The sequence below is a fragment of the Daphnia carinata genome, chromosome 6, assembly GCF_022539665.2.
Source record: "Daphnia carinata strain CSIRO-1 chromosome 6, CSIRO_AGI_Dcar_HiC_V3, whole genome shotgun sequence".
Taxonomy (NCBI): domain Eukaryota; kingdom Metazoa; phylum Arthropoda; class Branchiopoda; order Diplostraca; family Daphniidae; genus Daphnia; species Daphnia carinata.
Window position 1 is genome coordinate 5,980,872 of NC_081336.1, and position 24,523 is coordinate 6,005,394.

A 24,523-nucleotide genomic window follows, 5' to 3' on the forward strand; every position below is an offset into this window, starting at 1 on the left:
CGACATAAGAAGTCTAATGTACACGTATTTGGTTTAGGGCATAGCGTATATAATCTGCAATCTTTCCCCTTTAGTAACCTTCCTGCTTATTAATTTATTTCCCCCCTCCTCCTTCCCCCCACCTTATTTCTTTTTTTTTTTTTTTTTTTTTTTTTTTTTTTTAAGGTGAAAAATGTCTTTTTGTATAACAGTTTGGCCGTCAACGAGTCAGCCTGATAGTGATTGAAGTGAGCGTGGTGAACATGTTTGTTGTCTGCACAGCAAATGACGCGACGTAACAAAAGCGCAGCAATCGCGGGCGTGTCCGCACGTCGATTTTGGATCGTGGTTGGTGCGCCGTTCATTTCTCGACTCACTCTCAGCCTCGAGTTTGAGCAAGTTGGTAATACGAAAAATCACTCGAAGAGAGAGAGGGCGAAGTTTGATTTAAAACAAAAAATAAATAGTGTTTGAGTTGCTTTTTTTTCTATAAATGACGATGATGATATGCAACGACAGAATATATATCATCTTCATGCGAAAGGTCTTTCCATTTTGATCACCATCACCCATGGTGTGAATGCTATTCGATCGGCGTATGCATTCAGCTGACCCACACGCCAAGACGAGTATTGAGACGCTACGAACTTGGTCTCACATGTAAGAAGAGGAGGAGTGGGGGTGGGGGGGGGGGGGCACCAGTGAATTGTCTGACTGATGAGCAGCCAATTTCGAATTGAGTTTTTATTCTTCTTTATGTTTTTTGGTTGCCTATAAGTTAGGGCAGGCGGGAGGACGTCAAGAGGGGTTTCCATTGTCCAATGTTGAAACGGAGAAAGAAAGCGATGCGTGTTAACGCCCGGGCACGCCAACTTGGGGCGTGCCTCGAAAAACTTTTTGTACACTATTTACAAGAAATGTTTGCTTTCTACCAGTTACGTATATACACGGATCGAGGTAATCAACCCAAAATGTGTAGACCCGGTGATGGCCAGGCTGTAAAAAAATTTTTTCAAGTTGCTGCGCTAACATGCCCGCAGGCGCTGTTGCATCCTTCCATGCATTCGGACAAGGACGGCTCTTCCAAAATAAATATTGGACGACCCCGGCAGCTTTGCCGGACTTATTCACATGCCCTTTTCTTTTTTTTTTTTTTCTTTTTCTTTTTTTGTTTAATTCTTTTTTTTTTTTTTTTTTTTTTTTTGTTGTTGTTTTGGCTTTGGTTTGATTCTTTATTACAGTCTCGACTGCAAAAATGGCTTGTCTTAAGACATGGCGTCGAGCTGTTGGGCGAGTTCCGGATGGGCACGAATCTTCCTATACCTGTGTCGTATTAACCGGCTGTCGCTTTTCCTGTGTGGCAATCGTATTGTTCGATCTTGACGGACGCCGATAGCGGTTCTATCTTTGGCTGGATTCGAGATAGTACCGGATGGCGACCTATCTTCTTCGTTTGGTTTCTTTCCGCGTCGATGTTTCGATTTCTTGCCAGATTGCTCCGCGTTACGGTCCCGATGGTTCACCGATGGTGACGTCGATTTCTTTGGATTTTTGCCGCCATTGGGAGGGCTATCGCTTTCCACCGTCCATTTGACGGAGGAAGGATCGCCTTCTAGCCGGTCGATTGGACTCAATAAACGCGCCTCGGTGGATAGCAAATTGACGTCCGAGGCGCTGTTTTCAGGACTGACGCGTTTCGGTTTTGGATGTCGTCCTTCTTTCCGTGGAAGGCGTTCGGGTCGCTTCGGCTGGTTCCATCCGGGTGCCGGCGTTGCAACGGGGCTACCACCGTTGCCGCTGCCGCTGCCGCTTTCTCCGTGGCTCTTTGCCGCGCGCTGATGGCCCGATGTCTTCGGCCGACATTGGCGTGGTCTCCGACATCTTTCCACATTGCCTCCGCCTTGGGCTGGAGTCTCACTGGAAAGACAGGAACACTTATTTTTCCTCTTGGATTTCTCTTTGCTACTGGCTCGATTGGAGCTAGTCTCGGCTTTTATGGACTGGTCAGACGACTTGGAGCAACGAGGAGCACAACCAGTTGGCTTGACGCTGTTCTTCACAAAGGGAATCCTTTTATTCAGCTGGATCAGACTAGTTAGGTTCATTCCATCCGGCAATGATATGTTGCGCACGGGGAAAAAGAGAGCGTATTTCTCGTTGCTGCCTAGGGCCACTATCGAACGGCCGTCACTTGTCATTTCGCTTTTCAGTCGTAACCGACACGGAGAGCCCGTGTTACTGTTAAAAGCCATATACAAAGACTTTTCGGCTGTCGAGTGGTTGATGGACGTGTACGTGTTGTACCAGTTGCCTTCCATTTGGTCTCGAAGGATGCAGTCTTGCTCCAAATGCTCCTGTCGTGACAAAAACAAAAAAAAAAAAACGAAAAACAACAAAAACAAAATTCAATTTTCAGTAACACAATTGGCCATTTTGTCAACAATTACAGTTCTTGTTTTTGTAAATTCTATTCGAGTGCGAGTGTTGTTGGGCCAAAAAGAAAAAAAAAAAAAGTGGGCCACCATTGGCCGCATTTTCGCGGTGTCAGAGAAATTCTTGAGGTTCACCAACAAGCTGATATAGCTTATCTTAGAGCTTACTTAATAGTTTTACGTAGTTGAACGATCACGAAGGCTTGGTTAGAATTTTCGAAAAACAAAAACAAAAAATCAAAATAAATAAAGTGAAAAATAATGATGAATAAAGGCTGGAAAGAAAGAAGAAGAAAAGAGGCCTGGCTGCTGAAAGCTTGTAAAAAGAAAAAGAGATATTGTCATCCGCTAGTTGTTGTTTTCTGCTGCTGAATCCTGCAACAGGTGCGGCGTAGATTCTTCATACCAGCTCTCTCATCCGTCACTGTCACGACTGCCGAATACCAACTTGGGACCAACAGTCTACCTGTTTGCAGCTATCTGGTCTCTGATAATGACGTTGCCGCCAACAACTCGATTGCGGCTACCTCCTTTTTACATTTACCGGCCACCGTCGCAGCAGCACCTCCAACCGATCAATTGCGCAGTCCCTCCTCTTTCCATCCCTTCTTCTACATCAAAACTGCTCTACCCGCTATTCTGGCCTTTATCTAACACTGTCTACTTTCCAATTAAACTTTCATAAAATTAAAATGCAAGCTTTTTTTTTCCCACCATTTCCATTCGAAAGGTTTTTTTTTTTTTTTTTTTTTTTTGTTTTGCTTTTGGTCTGTGTGTGTGTGTGTGTGTGTGTGTGTCTGTCTGTGAATTGTTTTTTTTTTTTTTTCTTTTTCCTTTTTTTCGAATGATTGGATTGCAAAGGCTTTTAATCGCTTCCAGCTCAGTTCTTGTTATTTCAACTGTTGAGTTCTCCGTAGGATCAAGTCTAATAGTCCTATGCAAACATAGTACACTAATCACTTGTTGAAACATAGACGCAGCGTTGCGGGCGAAAGCAGAAACTCAAACATAAAAAGAATATATAGAAAAAGGTAAACAAATTGAACATGCGAGTGCAGCTGATCGCACACCATAATCAGTGTCGGCTCTCGAGGGATGCAAAGCTCTCAGGGCGCGTGGGTAAATTATTCATGCAACGATTGCGCTATGGCATTTGTCTGATCTCTTCATCTTCGACATGCGCGCATTCAGTTCCACCAACAAAAGTAAAAATGATTTTTCAAAAATTGTTTTTCTACGCTTAAATGCAATTCATGAGATCACCCAAATGCATTGCAAAATATGTCGAGCTGTTTTGACACTTTTCATTTCTAATGTCGAGCAGCAGTCCTTAAATCAAGCGCTTGTTGTGACCGATCTAGTTTGCAAATGGCTTCAGCTGTAAACGTGTACACATTCGGCTTGTAAAACACAAAAAAAAATATTCTGAGATAAGGTCATAGTTTTCTTGGCAGATCGCTGCTAGAAGACATAAATAATTAGAGAATGGCTTGAAAGGATTTGCTTGATTAAAATTCTTGGTGGCATTTATGTACAACAATGTCGCCTGTAACGGTAGTTTGCTTTCATCTAGCCTCTAACGAATTTGTTATTCAAATGCGAACAGGCAACAGAAAGGATGAACTGCGCACAGTGCAAAGCTACGGGTGGATGGAATGCGTAAGTACGATAACGACTGACTTTGTTTCGAACGTACGGACAAACCGAAAATTATTCCGAACGAGGTTTCATTTCGACGTGCGCATACGATAGGATGACTTCAAATTTGTTTTCGATTCTCTAGGCAGTGAAGCTGGGAAAATGACAAGGGAACCTCATAACACCGGGGCCTTACGAAGCATAAACGTCCAAATCAACGAGCATTTGCCAAAAACCGTTTGACGTCTCAAACCAAACGAGCAATTTTTGTTCAGGCCATACTTGGCCACGGTTTAATTAAGCTACATCACGAGATCTGTTTTCTTGGCATTCGAATGAGCGAAAGAATGCCTAAGACTCGTACCTGTCGGAGATGGTGATGCAACAGTTTTCTATTCCAAATTTAGTTATTAAAAAAAAAAAAAAAAAAACGCAGAAAATTGGGGCGGAAAAAAAGAATCGTCATCGTAGATTATTATTATTATTTTGGAAATCACGCTTCTACTTTTACACAATAGCTCAGTCAGCTGATGTAGCGTTTTAAAATAGTGATATAGCTATTTGTGCTTGTTGTGATATGAATGCAGTTCATTTGGGCATCTTGAGTCTGCGGCAGAATAAAGAAGAACCCGAAATCTAAAAATTGTTTGGGGTCTGATTTTGACAGGATATCCTGAAACACGAAGGCGTTGAATTCATAAATGGATACGTGGGGTCAGGTGTCAGACTGATCTGAAAGCCATAAGTGAAATGAGACGGATATTTTTGAGTAGGGGCCATTAAACGATTAACCTTCGGCGACCTACTCTTGATCTGTTGACTCTGCCGTACTCGGTTGTGTGTCTGTGTGTGTGTGTGTGCGTGTGTGTGTTAGAAACTGCCACACGGTCGGGCAATCTAGCTCATAGCCACCGGGTTTTTCATAGAGTTTTTCTTTGCTTTCTCTCGACTTTTTTTTTTTTTTTTCTTCTTTCGTTGTTGTTGTTGTTTCTCACCATTAGCCCTACACGAAACACCTGCCATTTTTATGATGTCTTCTTCAGGAGATCGAGCGACGGAATGTGTGCAAGCTCTCGCCAGCTGCTACATTGATCTTTGCCAACTGTTTAACTGCATCGTTTCGTCTCTTCCTAGCTCCTGCCCCACAACAAAAAAAAAAAAAAAGAGAAAAAATCCTCCCCCCTTCCCTATCCAAAAAAAAAAAAAAAGAAGAAGAAATAAAACTAAAAAGCGAAAGGGAGAAGGAAGAAACGCTTTAAAGAAAACAGTTCTATTTACAAATCAATACGATTTTTTTTGTTTTGTTTTCCATAGGTAAAAAGCTAAATGTGAACGGTGATTGTTATGTTGCACCTCTACTTAAAAAATGTTTGGAATGAGAAAGAGAAGAGAGGAGAGGGGAGGGAAATCGATAGTATTCCTAAACAAGAAGATGAGAGAAAATGTTTCAAATGGAGACGCTAAACTGGATTGACTGGTGTAACGCTGCCGTAGGGGAAAAAGAAACGAAAAAGAGAATAGAATGCATGCGATGCATTGACCAAAGTTGACTGCCAGACCAACACACACACACACACACATACACACGCACACACACACACACAGAGAGAGAGAGAGAGAGAGAGAGAGAGAGAGAGAGAGAGAGAGAAGAGTTTTTAAGCAGCACGTTCCGAGTATACGAGAAAGCCAGCGGGTGCAATCCCGTCCAGCATCTCAAGTAGCTAGCGCTGAGACCGGCTTTGGGCCATGGCAGACCACACACAGGTTTGTCTGCTCATATGCCCGGTATATATATTTCCAGCCACCATTACCCCAAAAGGACCAAGAACAACAACAACAAAAAATAAACAATAAATCAATGTGCCGTGCAACCAACCATTTTCTCTTTCTTCCTCCCTTTTTCCACTTGGAAGTAAATAGAGTCTAAATGAAGACGCAGATTTCTAAGCTTTTCTCGGTCCCTCCTCCTTCACGTGAATAATAATGACAAAAGAGAGTTTGATTGATCGCCGCATGGCTTGTCGATTTGAAGGAGCCAAGGCTAAGAGCAAATTGGATTCATTGCAAGTTCAGAAATGACCCCGTGCGTCCAAAAAACTTCTTTTTTTTTTTTTTTTTTTTTTAATATAGAGAAAGTATTAGTTTTAAAAAGATTTAGAAGAATAAAGAAAATGGCATTTCATTTGCAAGAAAAGAACGTACGATTTTGGAATTAATGGTTAGCAATGGCTAAGTCATGCAAGTAATGAACACACAAATACTTACAGAGCCATAGAGCCTTCCGCACTCGTTGATGCAGATGAAGAGACGCGACGCGACTCCTTGGATGTAGATTCTTCCAAAGCCGACTGCTTTTTGCTTCAAAACAGCTAAGTTGAAAAAAAAAAAAAAAGGAAAGGTAAGAATAATGAAGAAAAAAAAAAAAATCTCACATAAACAATGAAAGTATTTGTTGTTGTTTTCCCTCCTGTGGTTAATTACAGGAATGATTATAGAATGGCTTCATTTGATTTTCAGAAAACTGAGACAAGGACATGCTTTTGTAGATGATTACTTCCAGTTTTTTTTTTTTTTTTTTTTTTCGAAATGTTGTAATCTGGGTAATTCCCTAATTTTAAAATATGTAAGCACGTAAATCGTAACCGATCGAAATAAGAGAGAAAAAGAGACGTCGCATGGCTATAAGGCAACATGTAAAGTTACAAACTTGATCTGGCTTTTCTGTCTATTTCTTTTCCTTGATTTTATTTCTTCTTTTTTTTTTTTTCGTTTTTAGAATGGAATGTCGATTTTTGTTGCATCTGTTTTCTAGCTGAAAATCTATGAATGCGAGCTACGTGTCCACCATGACGAGACAAACGAGTTTTTGTCTGTGTGTGTGTGTGTGTGTGTGTCTTTCTTCTGTTGCTCGCGTCTTTCGTGTAGAGAGAGGCTATACCTGACGACCGCTGGAATTTTTCGTTCCATGCTTAGTGGAAATCATAGAGGGGTGCGAGACCGTGAACAGATCATCAAAGGGCTCTGTATAAACAGTACGATTTTTCTAAACATCATCCCTATAAAGAAAAAGCACTTTCGATTCTCTAGTCAGTCAATATATACGTACATACAGGTAAGTTAAAAAGCACGGGCTAGTTATTGAAACGAAACTTGATTATAACAAGGAATAAACGTGGAAAAAAAAAGAGAAAAAAAAAAAAAAAAGAATAAATAAATGAAAAAAAAAAAAAAAAAAAAACTTGACAAGAAAACGGGCACAAAGACGTGGCCAGGTTCTTTTTTGTTGTTGTTGTTGCTGTTTCCCCTTTTTGTTTCTCCTCTTTTTTCGAACAATGAAGTCATCAATCGAGTGCTCGACAGAGGAGGGAACGAAAAAGAACGCTGGCCATCAGTCGATGCATCTACGGGGAACAGTCTGTTCTAGTAAGGCAGTTCTTTTAGCCTGTCTGGTTTTCTCTTTTTTTTTCTTTTCTTTTTCCTCCTCTCTCTCTCTCTCTCTCTCTCTCTCTCTCTCCCTTTTTTCTGCCTCTCTCGACGAGCGTGGCTGGTTGCGGCTGGTTGAGCGCTTAGTCGTATATGCTTCAACTTTTGTTGAAAGACATCAAAAAAAGAAAATGGGAGCCTCTGGCACTCGAACACGACCTGCTATGCATTTCTAATGACCTTGTTTGCCTAACCTGCTGCTGCTAGCTGCTTGGCCACCACCCTCCCGCCTCCCCCACCTTCCACATCGTTGTAGCCCCTCTCTTTTCTCGTGTAGAGGATCGAGGCAGTTACAAACTCCACTCCACTCTTTCCTCTCATCCCACAAAATTATGACAATTATATGTCTATGCTACATTCCTGACGGTCCTTTTCTTGTTCGTTTTATTTTTTATTTTTTTTTTTTGAAAAAAGAACTCATGCTGCATGCCGTGCACGTGTAGGGTGTAGCAAAAGGTCAAGAGAAATCGAAAAATCCAATATCTTGATGGGGATATCTTTTTGTTTTTATATATATATAACGAGATAAGCTTAACGCCTAATACGGACAGACACCAACTACATCGAACGAGATTATACCGTTACGGTCCCAGCAATTTTTTGTTTATTGAGAATTTTGAACGGATGTTGTGCTTATGCTTGTCCATCAACCCAATTTGGCAATGGTTATTTTTTAAAAAGATTTTTCGTCAGTAAGAAGATTGGGCTGAGCGATGAGACTGCAATACAAAAAAAAATAAATCCCTTTTATCAAACGATTACGTAACAGCAAAAAGGGGCGCAGTTCAACGGTGGAACATTTTCGCTACAACGTGGCAAAGCTTAACCCCAAAACTAAGACCGACATCGCGGCACGAGTGACAATAGAATTGTGCATTTAAATGAATAAAGAAAGATGTCTAATTGGCCGTGCAGACAATAATTTACACGCTACACGATCTCTGTGGAAAATGTGAGTGAGGCCATTTTCTCAGAAATCTCTTTCTCTTTCAAACATGTTTCGCTGTTTAGAACAATCAAAATAGGTTTGCGTTGAACGCCTCTTCAAGCCGAATAATCTAATGCGAATAACTCCCATCCACCGCGAAACACACGCGATTTGCCAATAGTTTAATGAGCAGCCAATCGCAAATGTATGAAAACATTTTGTGAAACCGGCAACTGTTCTCGGCTTTCTGTTCAGTCTGAACAAGGATCCCGGTTGAATCGAGTAAAAAAGAACTCATGTGTGCAACAGCTCATTTCTTTCAGAGACTCACTATCTTTGGTTTGAAAAATAAGACACTGGAAGAAAAGTGAAGCCACACACGAGAAGAAAAAGAACAAGACAAATGTTGGATTGAGTACCAACCACTCCCCTGTAGTCTTCTTCCGTCAATCCCCCTTTCCACTCATTAACATTTTGCTCAATATGCTGCTCCCATTACGTCTGCTATCGACGTAAAAAAAAAAACAAAAAAAAAAACGAGTGATCCCACTATAAATTCTCTTGTTAGAGAGAGAAAAAAAACAAAAAAAAACAAAAAAGAAAAGCCTTCTCTGTCTTTGTTAAGTAGATAAGCTCCATGTCAGCTGAGAAGGCCGAGAAAAAGGTGTAGAAATCCGAACCTGACTTGACTCGGCTTCCATACAGCTGGGGCTTGTTCCATACACCGATGGGGCACTTCATACCGGTTCTATTCTGTTTTCTAGTGATCCAGATTTGTGCGCATCTTCCTGATTGTCGGATTATGTTTGCAGCGTCAAATGAGGCATTACCTTTTCGACAACGTTGCCGTAATGACTCGTTTTAACAAACATTTAAAGAGAATAAAAAGAAAAAAAAAAAAAAAAAAAAGGAGGGAGACCTCAATTTACGATTTAGAGATAGAGACGGGGACGATGAAGAAGAAGAAGAAAAGAAAAGAAAAAGAAGTGCCAACATTTAAATTGGTACGTTCAGGTGACATGTTAAGTTTTCTAGAAGAGACACAAAGCGGAATCTTGGCGTTCCATGGTGCTCTCAACACGGCAAAAGTTATTTGAACTGACGCTTCGAAATGAACCTGATATGGCCAACGCAAAACAGAAAAGGAAAAACCAAGTAGGTAAAAAAAAAAAAAAAAAAAAAAAAAAAAAAAAAACTGACGAGATGGGAGGGGGCCGCCTGTGGATTGGATTGCCTGCTGGCTGCTCACCTGCCTACAAATGAAGATATTGCCGATGGTTGGACGAGATAAACTCCAAGCCGGTCCTCAGCTCGTTGGCCCGCCAGACCTTTGGCTGCGTCCGAGACCTCGAACATATTTTATCTCTACATATTTACACTACTACGTAGCATTGCTTTTCTCTTTTTTGTTTTTTCTTTTCTTTCTCTCTTTTATATTAAATAAGAAACAAAAAAAAAAAAAAATAATCTTGCATCGCCCGTTGAAGGCTCACTGTTTTTTTTTTGTTTTTTTTGATCGTTGTTATCTGTAATTTAATCCGCATTTTCAACATGTTTTCGCTCCGCGTTAGAGATGCTGCCACATGAAATGCCTAACCAAAACAAGTGCGAACACATGCGAAGAAAAGCAATTAAAGTTTAGCTTGCGAGCCTTGACACGGGCGATAGATCAGCGAAATTGTAAGCCAACAGTGAAAAGAAGACAAACTACCAGCCATTCCGTGTACGCGTCTTCTTCAATTCAACTGTTGGCTCGTGCAAGAGACGCTGTCAACCTTAGATCTAGCTTTTAATGGCTTCTGGTAACATCTTGTATCTATTAAGCTTTTTTTTTTTTTTTTCTAAATAAAAAAAAACAAGCGGGAAAATAAAAAAACAAAAAAAACAAGACAAAACATGATATTTCTGTAAGTTAAATCAAATCAAATGCGAATGATTCGAGTTGCGCAGCGCAGCCGAGTGCCACGGACCCACGAAAAAACGTTTGACTGCAAGTGCGTTGTTTCTTTCCCCTTGTTTTTAATGAAGAGCATAAACACTACAAGTCGGTCACATCCTCCACGTTGAAGATTATTCAAAGAGCTATAAAAAAAAAAGAATTCGTAAGCTCAGCTTTGTTAAGCCTTGTTTTTCAGTGTCAATCATGATACGCCCATTTTCTTTTTAACAATCCAATCCATCGTTTATGGCATGTTTTTTTTTCTTTTCTTTCTGACTACTCGGTGTGTTCGGATCGCAACAGTTTTCCTAGCGATTCAAAGAAAATTTTCGGCACACGTTTAGAAAAGAATTCGGTGAGGCGAATAGCAAATGGAACCGATTTCTTGGTTTCGACACTCAAAGACTTGCCACGGCAACCTTGAGCAGCCTATATATACTGATTGCATCTAGGCTAAAAGAAAAGAAAAAAAAAAAAGTTAAACAATAACAGCCTTCATGTTCTACACTATAAAGGATCTATTATTATACATAAATAAAATGCATTTTTTTTTTGTTGTTGTTGTTGTCGTTCAGTTCGGAAAGTTTGGTGCTGGTCGACAAATCCTAGTTATGCATGTCAATCTGATAGGATCTGGTTGTGGCTTCGAAAAACTAACCGAAAAACTGCTGTCGCTCATATGGAAAAAGGAAAATAGTTTCCAAATTTATCGGAGGTCATATGGTAACCAATCCTGTTTATTTTAAATATATATATATATATATATATATATTTTTTTTTTTTCTGTTCAGTTTGTTTTTGTTTCTTATTTTTGTTCCTTTCTCGTGACCACCTGAGAACGAGAACGTAGACGCAGAGAGAAAATGATTTTTCGTTCGACATGTAGCTGTCGGCATGTAAGCAGCCTCAACTCGTTTCATTTTCCTAAGTAAAAATGTCGTTCTCTGTGATACGCGCACTAAAATATCAAACTAAAAAAAAAAAAAAAAAAAAAACGAAAAACAAATTGAAAGCTAAAAGCAGTGCGATTTTTCGTATTTAGATGCGTACGTCGCGGGACGAACCGATGGTCGGAGGTTGCGCTCAAAAGGCCGAAACGAAAGAAAAAAAACAAAAACAATCAAATGTCAGAAAAAAGAAAATCAAAAACCAAAAAAAAAAAAAAACCAAAAAAAAAATTAAATAAATAAATAAATAGTTTGTCCTACTGAAAAAAAAAACAAAACAGGTTTCTCGCTTTTCTCTGCCATTAGTTGATTTGTTTCCATGGCACGCTGCATTTGGTTTATAAGTATATAGTCGATGAACTATCTTTTAATTTAATTGTGTCAAATCTTGGCTTTGTGCCTTTTTTTCTCTCTCTCTCTCTCTCTCTCTCTCTCTCTCATTCCCTATCTCGTCTTGTAGCTTTGAGCTACACTTTGTTCTTTCATAATTGCTAACGGTAGTTAAAAAGCAATCGTTTCGGATGGTGATGGCGTATTAATTGTGAAATCCAATCAGAAATCAGTATAGGAAAGTGCACAGTGTCATCACTGCTTTTCTTCCAGCTCACGTTTGAGTTTGTGCGCGATTAAGCTGAATCCCGAGTCGATTGTACAAAATAGAATGTAGGAAGAATGCTTCTGTTCAGACAAAAAAAAAAAAAAAAAATGATGATTTCGACGAAAATACGATAAGAATGTGGAACCCGATGATCTAGCGAACAAGGGAGACGGGGTCCAACACGCTAAGAACCTCATCTGTATACGGTTGGCACAAGTGCAAAGGAATGCTCGTGAATATTTCCCGAAGAATTCCTTCACGCCACTGGTCCGATGCTAGTTTATCACCATTAGAAAACATTGGCTTATTTCGCTAGATAAGGACGGATGTTTTACGTACCAACATTTTTGTTTCCCTCCCCCTTTCCGAATACCTGCGGTAGCTACTGAATTTCTCTAAAATTCTCCGACATGAATCCATTTCCGCCCGGTGAACGCATTGGGGGAAAAAAAAAAAAAAAAAAAAAAAAAAAAAGGGTGGACTTGTTGTCTCTAATTATTGACGATCGTGTTTGCTAATCAACTGGAACATTCTTTTCAACGAAGGGTTTACAAATTGATATATCATGTCCAAAGAATGAGGATCTACAAACGTTTGTTTCTCAACGACCAACGCCCGGGTCAATAACAATTCGTTTCACACCGTTCATACAGTTATGCATAACGGTCATCCACCATCTTGATGGCTCAGCGTGTTCGTGATGCCCAAACTGCGCGTATGGTGACATGATCAACGCCAATTACACGCAAGGGGCGTTGAGTTTGTCTCCGTCGAAAGAAAAAAAACAAAAACAAAGAAAAAACATGGCACGGAATATGATTATCTATAGCCGGGGCGCCATTGTCTTGATTGCTCAATCATGATCTTGAATTCATGTGGAAAACGAACAAAAACAGACACACGAAAACGAAAAAAAAAAAAAAAAAAAAAGCAGCAAAAAAAGAAAACAAGTCCCAATGGTTGAAACGCTGCCAATACCCCCAAACGTATAGCTTTATATTCGGCATCCTTTTAAAAGACCAGGTGATAATTAATCGGTCTCCGAATTCTAGTTTGGACATTGGGGAATGTGTGGAAAGTTTCGAGGATGGACCATGGCTTTGTTTCGGTCAGACTCGTAGAGTCGCGGTGTAGACGTGATACTGACACGAAAATGGCGCGATGTAGATGGGAACAAGAAAACAAAAAAAAAAAAAAAAAACATTCGCCCACAGGGGAACTGGAATATTTTGCTCGATATAAAATAACTTCAGGTAACGGTGAGGCAAGGCGACTGTTGATTTAAAAGGCGACATCGACCAGCAAAGGGGAAGGGGGAACAAAAAAGAAACAATCTATTTTTGGACAACGACGGGAAGCTTGGACGGCCTTCCCCTTTCATTCGTTGATGATCGTTTAGTTGTAGTCGGGCAAAGATTGCACAGGTGTCTTTCCTTCCTAATTATTATTTTTTTTTTTTTTGGTTTGTTTGTTTCTTGTCTGCTTTGATACGAGGATAAATTGAGCGATTAGAAAGACGATTCATTTGGCCAATCAACCGGCCAATGAAACGTCTACCTTCGCACACACACACAAAAAGAAGGCAGCAGCGAGACAAATGTTATTTGATTCGATTTTTTTTTTTTTTTTTTTTCAAATCAAGCAGCAAAGAGAATTGAGGCCAGCTTTTTGGAAGTTTGAATGTCAAAGTGGGCCATCGGTCTGACCGGCAACCAACGAGCGGGTGGCTGGTTAAAATGGGTGGGACACAAAGCTATGGAAGGAAAGAGAATGCCCCCTTCTCCGAGGTACCAACACACAAAAAAGAAAAAAAAAAGAAAAAAGGAATGCACTGCAAGTCTGTGAGTTTTTTAAGATGTTGCCTCTAGTCGCTATGTGGAAGCTGAAGAAGAAAATGTAGAAGAAGAAAAAAAAAAAAAATAATAAAGAAAAGAAAGAGAGAGAGAGAGAGAGAAAAAGTGCAATTCATTGCTCTAGTCGAACCGGTGGCTTTTAGCGCGTCTGGAAAACATTTTCGTGTTTTCTCCTTCTTCTGTTGCTCTTTTCTGCGGTAAACGATGTCTTACTCTGGAGAGTGGCGCGGCCTCTCCTTCTCGCTTCTCCTCCCTGCTTTCACGACTGATGGCCTGACCATAACTGCCTTATCCCCTCTGGGGTCTTAGTCAATAAATAAAGACATTTCGACGAAACTTAATGGGCACAAAAGAAGCGCGAGTTCTCCATTTACATGTTGAACAGTTGCAACCTTCATACCCTTAGCTCTGCCAATAAATTTTCTTTACCTCTGCCTTTCTTTGTGTATGCCTGCCGAATAACACATTCCTTTCCTTACGTAGTTCACCCGTACCTGCGCGTCCGAAAATTAAGAAAAGAGGTTCCTTCGCCAGTCGCCATTCTTCGACAGATGTGGAAAACCGCACACAAAAAAATACCCAAATTCCTTTCATGGGCAGGTCAACTTGTACAAGTGATTTAACTGGGCTACCCGCTCTCGGCAAACCAAAAAGGAATGCGTCTTTTCTTTTTTTCTTTTTTTTTTTTTTCTTTCTTATTTCTTTCCACCGTTTCGAAAGATTCTCTCATTTTCTATAACACCAAAACAGATAACCGACAGTCACGTTCCACCTCTACGTAGTAGACATTTTTTTTTTTTTTTTCTTTTTTTTTTTTTTTTTCTTTTTACTTCTTTTCTTCTTCTTCTTCTTCTTCTTCTTCTTCCCCTTTTTGATGCACAAAGCTTTTTTTGTTTTTTTTTTTTGTGTGTGTTATAGATTACACACACACTTGTAACATTTGTCCCCGGTGCACGTTACGCTTGAATTTCTGTGGCTCTCCTTTTTTTTGTTTTTGTTTTTGTTTTTGTTTTCCTCCTTATTCTTCTACAATCAGACAATATTTCTTTCTCTGCCTTTTTTGTATTGTTATTATTTTTCGTTTTTTGTTTTTCTTCTCTCTTTATTGCATCTTTACTGCTTTTTCTTTTAAGTGTTTGAACAGTTTACTACGGCATACAAGCCAAAGGGGCCTTTGCTTGATGCTCTAAAGAGGTTTCTCGCAAGCTTCAAACATCGCATCATTTATCTATTGCCGAAAGCCAGCAACGATGAATTCATCAACTGAGTGAAAACGGTTCACCGTAACTCAAGAACAACGCACACACACACTACACAAAGAGAGACATGCAAACCACCAGTCGCAAAAAAAAAAACACACACAAAAAAAAACGAAAAAACAAATCATTTCCAAAAGCTAGCGCGCCAGTGTTAATCAAATAATAATGATTCGTAAAACGCGAAAACACGGCATGCCGTTGCAAAAGTGACAACAACTACACACAACGTATGATGTATGTGAGCCGGTGTCAACAAGTTCACCTGTCCACTTGTGTGTCTTACTTGTTTTTCGTTTGCCTTCGTTGCCGTTGCGTAAACAGACTTCCTTTTTCCTTTCCCTTCTCTCACTCGTCCCGATATTCACGATTCTTTTTCCTCCTCCTCCTTCTTCCAATTAGTGGAACACCTACCCTCGACGCAAACTTCTTACTCGTTGTTTTGTTTGTTTTTTTTTTCCCATCCTGCTTTTACCATCTCCCCTTCTCATCTCTTTTTCCCGTTTTTTTTTTTTTTTGTGTGTGTGTTCTTTTAATTTTTTTTTTTTTTTCCTTACGTTCCTTTGAGTTCTCCTTTTACGTAGGTAAGGTGGCACGAACAAGAGACGCATGAAAAATCGCTTTGCTAGACAGGCATCGTTCAGACGAACCAGCATGCGCTGATTGTCTGCAGCCTTGACCGGAATTTTTTTTTCTTTTTTTTTTTTTTTTTTTTTTTTTTTTTTTTTTTTTTTGCGTCGTAGCCTGTTACTTGCTTAGACTGGCCAGTTGGTTCTTTTTTTTTTTTTTTTTTTTTTTTTTTTTACAGCTGTTGGCGGTGTGAATTCGTTTTTGGAATTGGATGATAATAATAGCCGTATCGAAAATTGGCAATCCTTTTGTAGAATCAAACAGCTTTTTCCCCAATATATTTTTAATCGCCGTAACGAGTTTAGTTGAAAAAAAAAAAAAAAAAAACGCAAAAAAAAAAAAAAAATAAAAATAAATCAATAAATAAAAATTTTCTTTTCAAAATGGAGAGCTTAATGTTCCAGCGTCATCAAAAAAAAAAAAAAAATCAGCTGGAATTCGGCCGGATGTCGAACTCAATCGCACGACCGTTTGCATCGTGGCCCGCTGATCGAAAAAACGATCGAATGACTTTTCTGAATGGGCACAGATGGACCGAACTTGATAAGCATCGTGTCCTGTGTGCACTGACAAGACAATACGCGCAAAGGTACAGTAGGTATAGCGTTTAACAGACTTGGGTTACACGAATAGCTTCCTGCATTGCTCCAACGAGCGGGTTATATTCACGTTATGAAAAGGTTTACCTTAAAAAAAAAAAAAAAAAAAAAAAAAAAAAAAAGCAAGAAATACTCTTCCCTTTTTATTATGGAAATAACTTTGGACAGCTTTGGCTATGTCTGAGAGATTACGAAGAGTCGATGCGGACTCTTGCTTCTCCCTTCGCAGGAGGTCTCTACTACCAGAGGAGCAGATATATCATCAGAGATGGTTAAAAAAGAAACAAGGAGACAACAACAAAAAAAAAAAAAACATGTCCCAAGTTATGATGTGTTGGTCTGATCGAATGCCACAAACGACAATGCCAGAAATATTTACGGGGATTTTTGTCCCCCCACAAATCTAGGAGTCGGAAAGCTCCTTTTTATTTCTTTATTTGTTTTCAAATCTATCCTCAACATTTAGCCTTTTAATTTTTTATTTTTTTTGGGGGGGTTTCTTTAGCGCGTACCAACATTTCTCAATACGAAAGATGCCTAGCAATCAACAAGTGAGCCTCATATATATGATGAAGAATGATTGAATGTTGAAGAAAACGGAATTAACGTAAATATCCTTTTTCTTTTTTTCTTCATGTTTGAAAAATAGCTAAGCCGGAAAAAATGCTTTAAGAAAAAAAAACAAAAAAAAAACGAAATGCCATGGCTGTTGGACCAATGGTCAAAGACTATGCTAATAGGCGTTCCGTTGTTTCTCGGTTCACACCTGCGCATTCCGCGTTCGCTTGTCTGACACTGCTCATAACACGACAAAAATCCGCACAACAACAACCACAACAAGAACAACAAAACTGAATAATTTTCCGAAACTTTCCATTCGAAACGGCGAGATGATTATAGTGGCAATAGAGATAGCAAATCGACAGCGCGCGGCAAATAAAAGAAACGCACAAAAGAAAAGCAAATACGCCGTGAAATCTGAGCCCTGTCCAATAGTAAAGATTTTTTTTTTTTTTTTTTTTTTTTTTTCTTTTTCTCTCAGGAAAATGGGAAATAAAATGGGAAAAAAAAAAAAATCAGCCGCGTTAACTTGGGGTAAAATATGTTCAATAATCAAACGTGCGGTAATTGTTAACGCAGTTCTTGTACATGTGGAGGGCTTTGGCAAATCGAACAGGAATAACAGGCGAAGAGGAAGGGGGAGGGCTGTTGCACCGGTAACCCAATCTACGTTTTTCAACCTTTCCCCCCAACGCGGAACTCTCTGTTTCCTTTCTTTTTACTTCCCCCCCGTTTGCTCCGGTTGGCGCATTCTGAATGAACCCAGCCGGACTCGTGCCTGATGGACTTTGGGATAGGGGGTGGGGGGGATGGTGTGTACATACATAGGGAGTCAAAAAAAAAAAAAAAAAACCCTGATATACCTCTGTTTTAGACAGTAGGCTGAACAAGTCCACTATTGTAGTCATGTAGTAGAACATGAAGAGCCCCTGCTCTAGGATTATCAAACGGCTGTTGGACATTATATACCCCCTCGGTTGTGGACGTCTGATGCCAGTGTATGAGTAAGGAATAAAAAAAAAAAAAAAAAAATAAAGAAGGACGGTCACAATAGTGTTGCAGGAGGGGAAGCACAGGCCATAATAGTGAGAGAGAGAGAGAGACCGAAAGGGGAGGTGGAGGGGGATACCGGTTGGCCCGCAGAGTTAAAACTAAATGTAAGGGGGGAAAGAAGAAGAGAGGAAGTTGGAACAGACGCCAGGTTATTCGATCCTTCGAGGGACAATGGACTGACAACCAGAGGAAGAAGGAAAAAAAAAAAAATAATAATAATGAAGGCAATGGGAAAAAAAAAAAAAAAAAAAGAAAACGGCTGCATCGGTAAGTTGAACGCCACAAAAGCCTGTCTTGAGCTTCCTTTCTTGTTTTGATTTTTTTTTGTGTGTGTGTGTGTGTGTATGCCATGCCTTTAGGCCTGCTACATTGTGAAGAACGCTTTATTCTGAAACGACCGGCTGCTATTACAGAAATGAAAAGCCGTATGGGACGCATTGATGCACAATGCCGCCCATAAGCTCTGTCTAAATTACCCTAATTATTGCAGCGGGACGCACTGTATACACATGCATCGATCACGTTATCCATTCAGCTCTGGAACTTCTCATGGACTGTGCCTCATCACCTCTTTTGTCTCGTCGCTTTTATTTGATTTTTTATTTATTTTATTATTATTTTTTTTTTTCCCGACCCATCATTCATAGTTTCTCTCGCGAGTACGTTCTTCACCTACGGTTATATTAAGCTGTAAAAAAAAAAAAAACCGTGGCGCGCGTATACGATAATCTCTGGAAACACGATGACATTTTCACAAGGGGTCCAATCAGCTGCGCGGGGGCAATAAAGGTTTTTTTTTTTTTTTTTTTCTTTTTGTTCTCTACCCGCTTTATTGGCTAATACTCGGGGAAAAAATAAAAGCGAAACAAAAACAAAAATAAAAGATGACGATTTACTGGCGATGGCAATCAAAGAAGGGTGTGCTATTTGTAGCAGATGGTAGCGCAGGCAAAAATGCGATTCGCCAACTGCATTATTAATGATGTCTATAGTTTCTAGTCGATCAAAGATCAAGCCGCTATTCGACAAGAGTAAAAAGAAAAAAAAAACTGCGAGTATGCTAATCGACAAGAGAAAAGAAAAAAAAAAAAAGAAAAAGGGACGCGAGTTATTTGTTTGCTTGAAAAGGAGAGAAAACGAGGGTGTGTCGGTTCAATTAGGCGTGGCTTAAAACGTCCGCGTTCAACGCAAAAGCGAAATATCAAAAAAAATAAAAAAAAATAAGCCGCAGCCTCCATTTGATGCTTCTGCGGGTTGAGTCTCTCAAGTTGCACTTCATCATGGCACGGCCGTAGGCTTTACACCTCAAACTCCTTAAACGTATTGGCCTCGTTGATTTCTATCGCCGTTCTTTTTTTGTGCTGCGCAACACGTCGACGTTGTCGTACAATTCCCGTGAACTGGTCCCGAATCATTTTTTTGTTTTTGTTTTTTTTTTTTTTGCAAATTTTCCAGCTCATTGGGCAAAAATACAAGAGACGTTCAAGAGTTCACCGATTGAGGTCGGGCCACTCGACCGCAGATCAATCAATAAATCACGAAAACAATTTCATCGGTTGGGTTTATAGGCGAGTAGGCCTTCAATTACGAATTCTCACGCATCAAACGAAATGAAAAAGAAACGATGTAACCCGACAATGGCCACATGTGGCAAACGCCTTCCCCCCTCCCCATTGACACCACCCATCTTCAAGGTTGTCGTTCCCAGAAGAGAAATAAAAAAAAAAAAAAAAAAACGTCTCTAACGATAACAATCCGATGTCACCGATTCCGGACCTCTGATTGGTCGCGTAAAGATCAAAGCGGCAGCAGGGTTTTACGTAACAAACAGACACTGACCGAAAGAGAGAGAGAGAAATTGAGCGAGCCCTTACAAACGTTATTGGGCACGAATCTTATCAAAGGCCATTTATTTCAACAAAAAAAAAAAAAATAAATAAATAAATAAATGAATAAATAAAATGACCTTTTCGCCATATTTGATCAACTGTAGAAAAAAAAAAGTGGATTACGTGCGCATTTCTTTTCGTGAAAAAAAAAAAATGATAATAATAAGCTGGAGCCATTCTCTAACCAGGTAATTAACCAAGGGGAAACACGCGACTATCGACGATGACTTTCGTAATAGTCGCATAGCCTTTCTTTTTTCAATAATAATAATAATAAAAAAAATAATAATAAAATAACCGATGATCGGATAAGAAGAGATTGGAGAGGGAGGAGGGGGTACTTACAGTAGAAACTGGAGTCTTGTCCTGTGGCGCTGACGGTCCCATTGGGGAAACTTTGTATGTAAAGATTGTTTTTGCTCAAGAGTCGGAGAATCGAACCTTCTTCCGTGCCGCTTCCACTGCCGCTTTCTTTGGACGGCGCTGCTGGTTTGTATCCTCCGTAATTGTGAGCTACTAGCGGAGATACTTGTTGCTGCTGCTGCTGTTGCTGCTGCTGCTGCTGCTGTTGGTGGTGGTGGTGATGGTGATGATGCTGAAAACGGCTGTGATGATGTTGGGACACACCACTGTTAACGCTGGAGCCACCAGGTGCGACCACCATGTTGGTGGGCGTTTGTATTGGCTGGAAGATGGAGACGGTTGGCGGTGTGTGAGCACCAGGATCGGCCCTCGTTAAGGCAATGTAATTATTGCTGCCTGCTGATGCGGACGAAAGATCCCGTTCGCCGGTGGCAGCGGAGGTGGCGCGCGATGGCTCTACCTGTGCCGACAAGAGGAGGAGGTGAGTGACGAGGAGCGGAACGAGCAGGATCCAGCGGCAGCGACAGCGGAAGGTCCCGAGGCCACGGCTAGGGCCACGAATCATGACGGCCCCGCCCTCGGCGACCCCAACAGTACGATTTTTGGACGGCAGTTATTGCCGCACACCGTGAGTAGCACTATCGCTTGATGGATGGCTGAAGTTGTTGAGCGATGAAAAAATGGGCACCACAACTGAAAAAAAAAAAAAAAAAACTTGTCTGGGCACTCGACTAGGCCGCTCGGAAGCTCTGGCAAATTCGCAAAGGCACTACGCCAACGAGTCACACATACGAGCCGGTACGACACAAAAACGCGCTCAATCCAGACGCTAAACTGCGTGTCGCTCGCACACAAATCCGTTGCTTGTCCAATTCGATGGGGGCCAATGACAGCAGCTGAACGGACGCACTGTTCCTGCCACTCATTACCCCACCCAACGATTTTGCAATTCCGAGAAAATAATAATAATAATAATAATAATAGTCCAAAAAAAATAAAAAAATAAAAAAATATAGGAAATAAACAAAAAAAAAAGGCCAGACGTAGGTTGGAAAGGGGTTTGATTTAGTCAAAGACGGATTAGAAAATATTCTTTGATCAGAGGAAGCTCAGAAAAGCACTAGCAATATATCTTTTTTTTTTTTTCTTGAATCCTTTCGTTGTTCTTTTTCTTTTTCTTTTTAAAAGCAAAGGATTTCCTTTATTATTATTTTGTGTTTCTTTTTTCTTCTTTTTATTCCAAATTTTATGGCTGCTTCTGCGTCTTCTTGCGAAGACCTAACAGCAAATGCGATGACACCCGCCAGTAAGGGACTAATGGTCTTGTGCCCGCGTTTCTTCTCAAGTTTCCCACTCAGGGTTTCACATTGGTGTTGCAGTTGCAGCAGCACAAGGGGTGGGATAGAGTGTTGGTTTTTGTTTTTTTTCTTATTTAATTTTTTTTTTTTTTTTTTTTTAAAGAGAGAAGAAGCGGGGAGAGGGCGGCTGATGGACACAAGAGGGTGGGTGGTTACGGCTTCCAACAAGGCAATTTGGGAAGTCTTCTGGCCGTTACGAGACTCAATGTCCCAACTAATTTGATTGCGAGAAGACGAGAAAGAAGAAGAAGAAGGAAGAAAAATTTAACACGTCGAAAGAAATCAAAAACCAAAGTCAACAACAAACAACGGGGGGGGGGGGGGGGGACAAGGCACAGTTGCAATGCGAGCTGAGCAGAAATCAACGAGCCCCGGTTATTTTCGTTTGTTGTTTTTATTTCCTCTTTCTATTCCTTTTTTCTTTTGTTCTAAATTGGCGATTTCTTTGAAATTGAGTTTGTCTGTTTGTTTTTTTTTTTTGAAAGGCAATTCGGAAGAGAGAGAAAAAAAAAAAAAAAAAAGGCTCAGTTTGGCTTCAACAGCAAGGTCCAGAGTAAGGCAAGCTGAAGAGGAACGAGAAAGAAGCGCGTCAGAGCGCAATGGGTCGTGCAGCAAGTCGGCGGCTGCCGGCTCAGATGAAGACGTTCACTAAGAGCAGCTCTACTAGGCTCTTGCCACCTGGAGGCCGATGGCTGGAGGACGAAGCTCCTTTGCAGTTGGCCGTCACAGAGGAGCAGCTGAGTCAAGAAACACGGCGCACAAGCGCACCACAAATGCGATGGGGTGGCTCTGCGAGGTGAGCGCAGAAACCGGGACGCGAGAGAGAACGACGACGGCGACGACGGCAAATCGGGGAATTGGCCAACGACACTGATGTGCATGGCTACACAGAAGCCCCCCGACCGTTTATCCAACTGCTGCTGAATTGGCAGGGCGGTGCCGGCGGAGCCAATGGACACGCTAAGAGAGGCGCGATGCGGCCGTAGGCCCACAACGACGACGTCACTTGGTAAGGGCAACACTCGGCGGCGGCGACCGTTTGCCGCAGCATTGGTCAACACCAACCGACACTGAAGCCGTGACTGAACCGCTCACAGCTTCAGTCGACGGCATCACACAGTGTAGAGAAAACAAGAGTCATTCTTTTTTTTTTTTTTTTTTTTTTTTTTTAAATTTCTCTTGTTCTTTTTTTTTTTTTTTTTTTTTTCTTTTTAAATAATTATCGATTAATTAAAAAGGGGTGGAATTAGAACCAAAGGTGAGAGAGAGCCAAATCAAACACAGACACACACACACACACACACACACACACACACACACACACACACGAATAAAAGGAGAGGGGGGTCGGATTACGGTAGGATGGATGTTTTTTTGTTTTTTTTTGGGAACGAAACGCGCGCGGGTGGGCAATTAGTACGACGGAGTGTTATTGAAATCACGCGATTCGATCCGGCCGTGTGTGAAAAGCGGACGAGTTTTTTTTTTTTTTTTCTTTTTAATATTCGAAAAAAAAAATAATAATAATAATATTTTTCGTGCACCGAAATAAATGGAAATAACTGTTGAAGGTATCCGTGGTTAGGTTGTCACTTTGGGTGTATAGTTCCCTTCTGGTTTTGTTTGATCAAACGGTCATCAGCCGAAAAATTTTGAAATGAACTTGTTGGATCAAATACAAGCGAATCTCGAAAACAACTGGAAAAATTTCACCTTTTTTCTTTTTTTTTTTAAATTATATTTTCTTTGTTTTCGATTTCTCGTATTTTTTATTTTTTTTTTTTTTTTGTAAGCCTCGTTATAACACCGTGCACAAAACGGGCCAGAGTGCGTCAAACCGTTTCGTAGATCCCATCTGCAGCGCTGCAGCACGACTACTGATTGTGGTAGTCTTGTGGAACTAGTAGTGGAAAAGAGAAGAGAGCGCCCCCTGGAACACTCACTGCTGAGCCCGTCGGCCAGCAGATGGTGGCAGAGTTTGTGGAGAAGGGAGGGGAGATGGGGAGGGGTGGTGTCGGACCGGCAGAACAAGGGGAAGTTAAAAAGAAAAAAAAAAAAAAAAAAAAAAAAAAAAAAAAAAAAAAGAGGGAGGGCTGGATGGGTGGGGATTGAAAGGAAGAGGGGGAGGGGTTTGTTGCCTGCTGAACTGTTGGTGTGTGGCTAGACTGAAAAAAAAAAAAAAAAAAAAAAAAAAAAAAAAAACCAGCCGATTGTACTTGGGCAGCACAGTATATACAAATGTAATAGAGTCTGCTGCGTGAGTTGGGAGTTCTCGGAGAGGGAAAGGAGAACTCAAATGAATAAAAAAAAAAAAAAAAAAAAAAGACAAGGACTTGAGGTGGGGTTACAAGCACGCTCCACTCTGGTCAAAATCGGCGATTCCTCCCCCCCTCCCTTCCTCCCCTCCCCCCCCCCCCCGAAAGTTGTACACCTGTCTTTTCAAGAACGAGTTGTCCCCAAGAAAAAAGAAGGAAAAAGAGAATAAACGAGAGAGAATATAATAGAACGAAGTCAAGAAAAAACAACAAAAAAAAAAAAAAAAAAAAAAAAAAACACGACAAATCCAAACGAAGAAAGTTATGGTATTCTTTCTTTTTTTCTTTTTCAGATGTATAGCCCACCGTGCTAGTGCAGCTAAGTCTCGCCTCTTTCGTCAATCGTCCGTAAGACTTGCAGGTCACGTTTGCTGGTTATATATATATATATATATATATTTTTTTTTTTTTTTTTTTAGTCTGGGATTAAAAATTTAACAATTTTTTTTTTCTCGTTTTCTTCTTTTTTTTTTTTCTCCTTCTTCCTCTTTCCCTTGTCCTTTTCTACCCTCCTTTTCTTATTTTTCTTCTCCTTCTTCTTTTTTCTTCTGTTTCTTCTTGTGTTAAACATTCGGGCTTGACGCTACCTGTGTCTGCTTGGTCAAAGACGGTCACTTAGGAAAAAATACGTCTTAAAACTTCTCAATGCTTTTTTTTTTTTTTTTTTTTTTTTATATATACTGTACATATATAAGGCCGGTG

At 40.4% G+C, this 24,523-nt stretch overlaps 1 protein-coding gene across 1 annotated transcript; it reads right to left on the reverse strand.

The window, feature by feature from the left end:
• Positions 1 to 1,155: 1,155 nt before the first annotated feature.
• LOC130702315 (uncharacterized) lies at positions 1,156 to 23,365 on the reverse strand. The gene is made up of 3 exons (XM_057523985.2): positions 20,131 to 23,365; positions 6,315 to 6,418; positions 1,156 to 2,333 (listed from the first exon to the last, which is right to left on the reverse strand). The coding sequence occupies exons 1-3, from the start codon at positions 20,711 to 20,713 to the stop codon at positions 1,245 to 1,247; spliced, it is 1,776 nt and encodes a 591-aa protein (XP_057379968.2). The 5' UTR covers positions 20,714 to 23,365; the 3' UTR covers positions 1,156 to 1,244.
• Between the last annotated feature and the right edge of the window lie 1,158 nt (positions 23,366 to 24,523).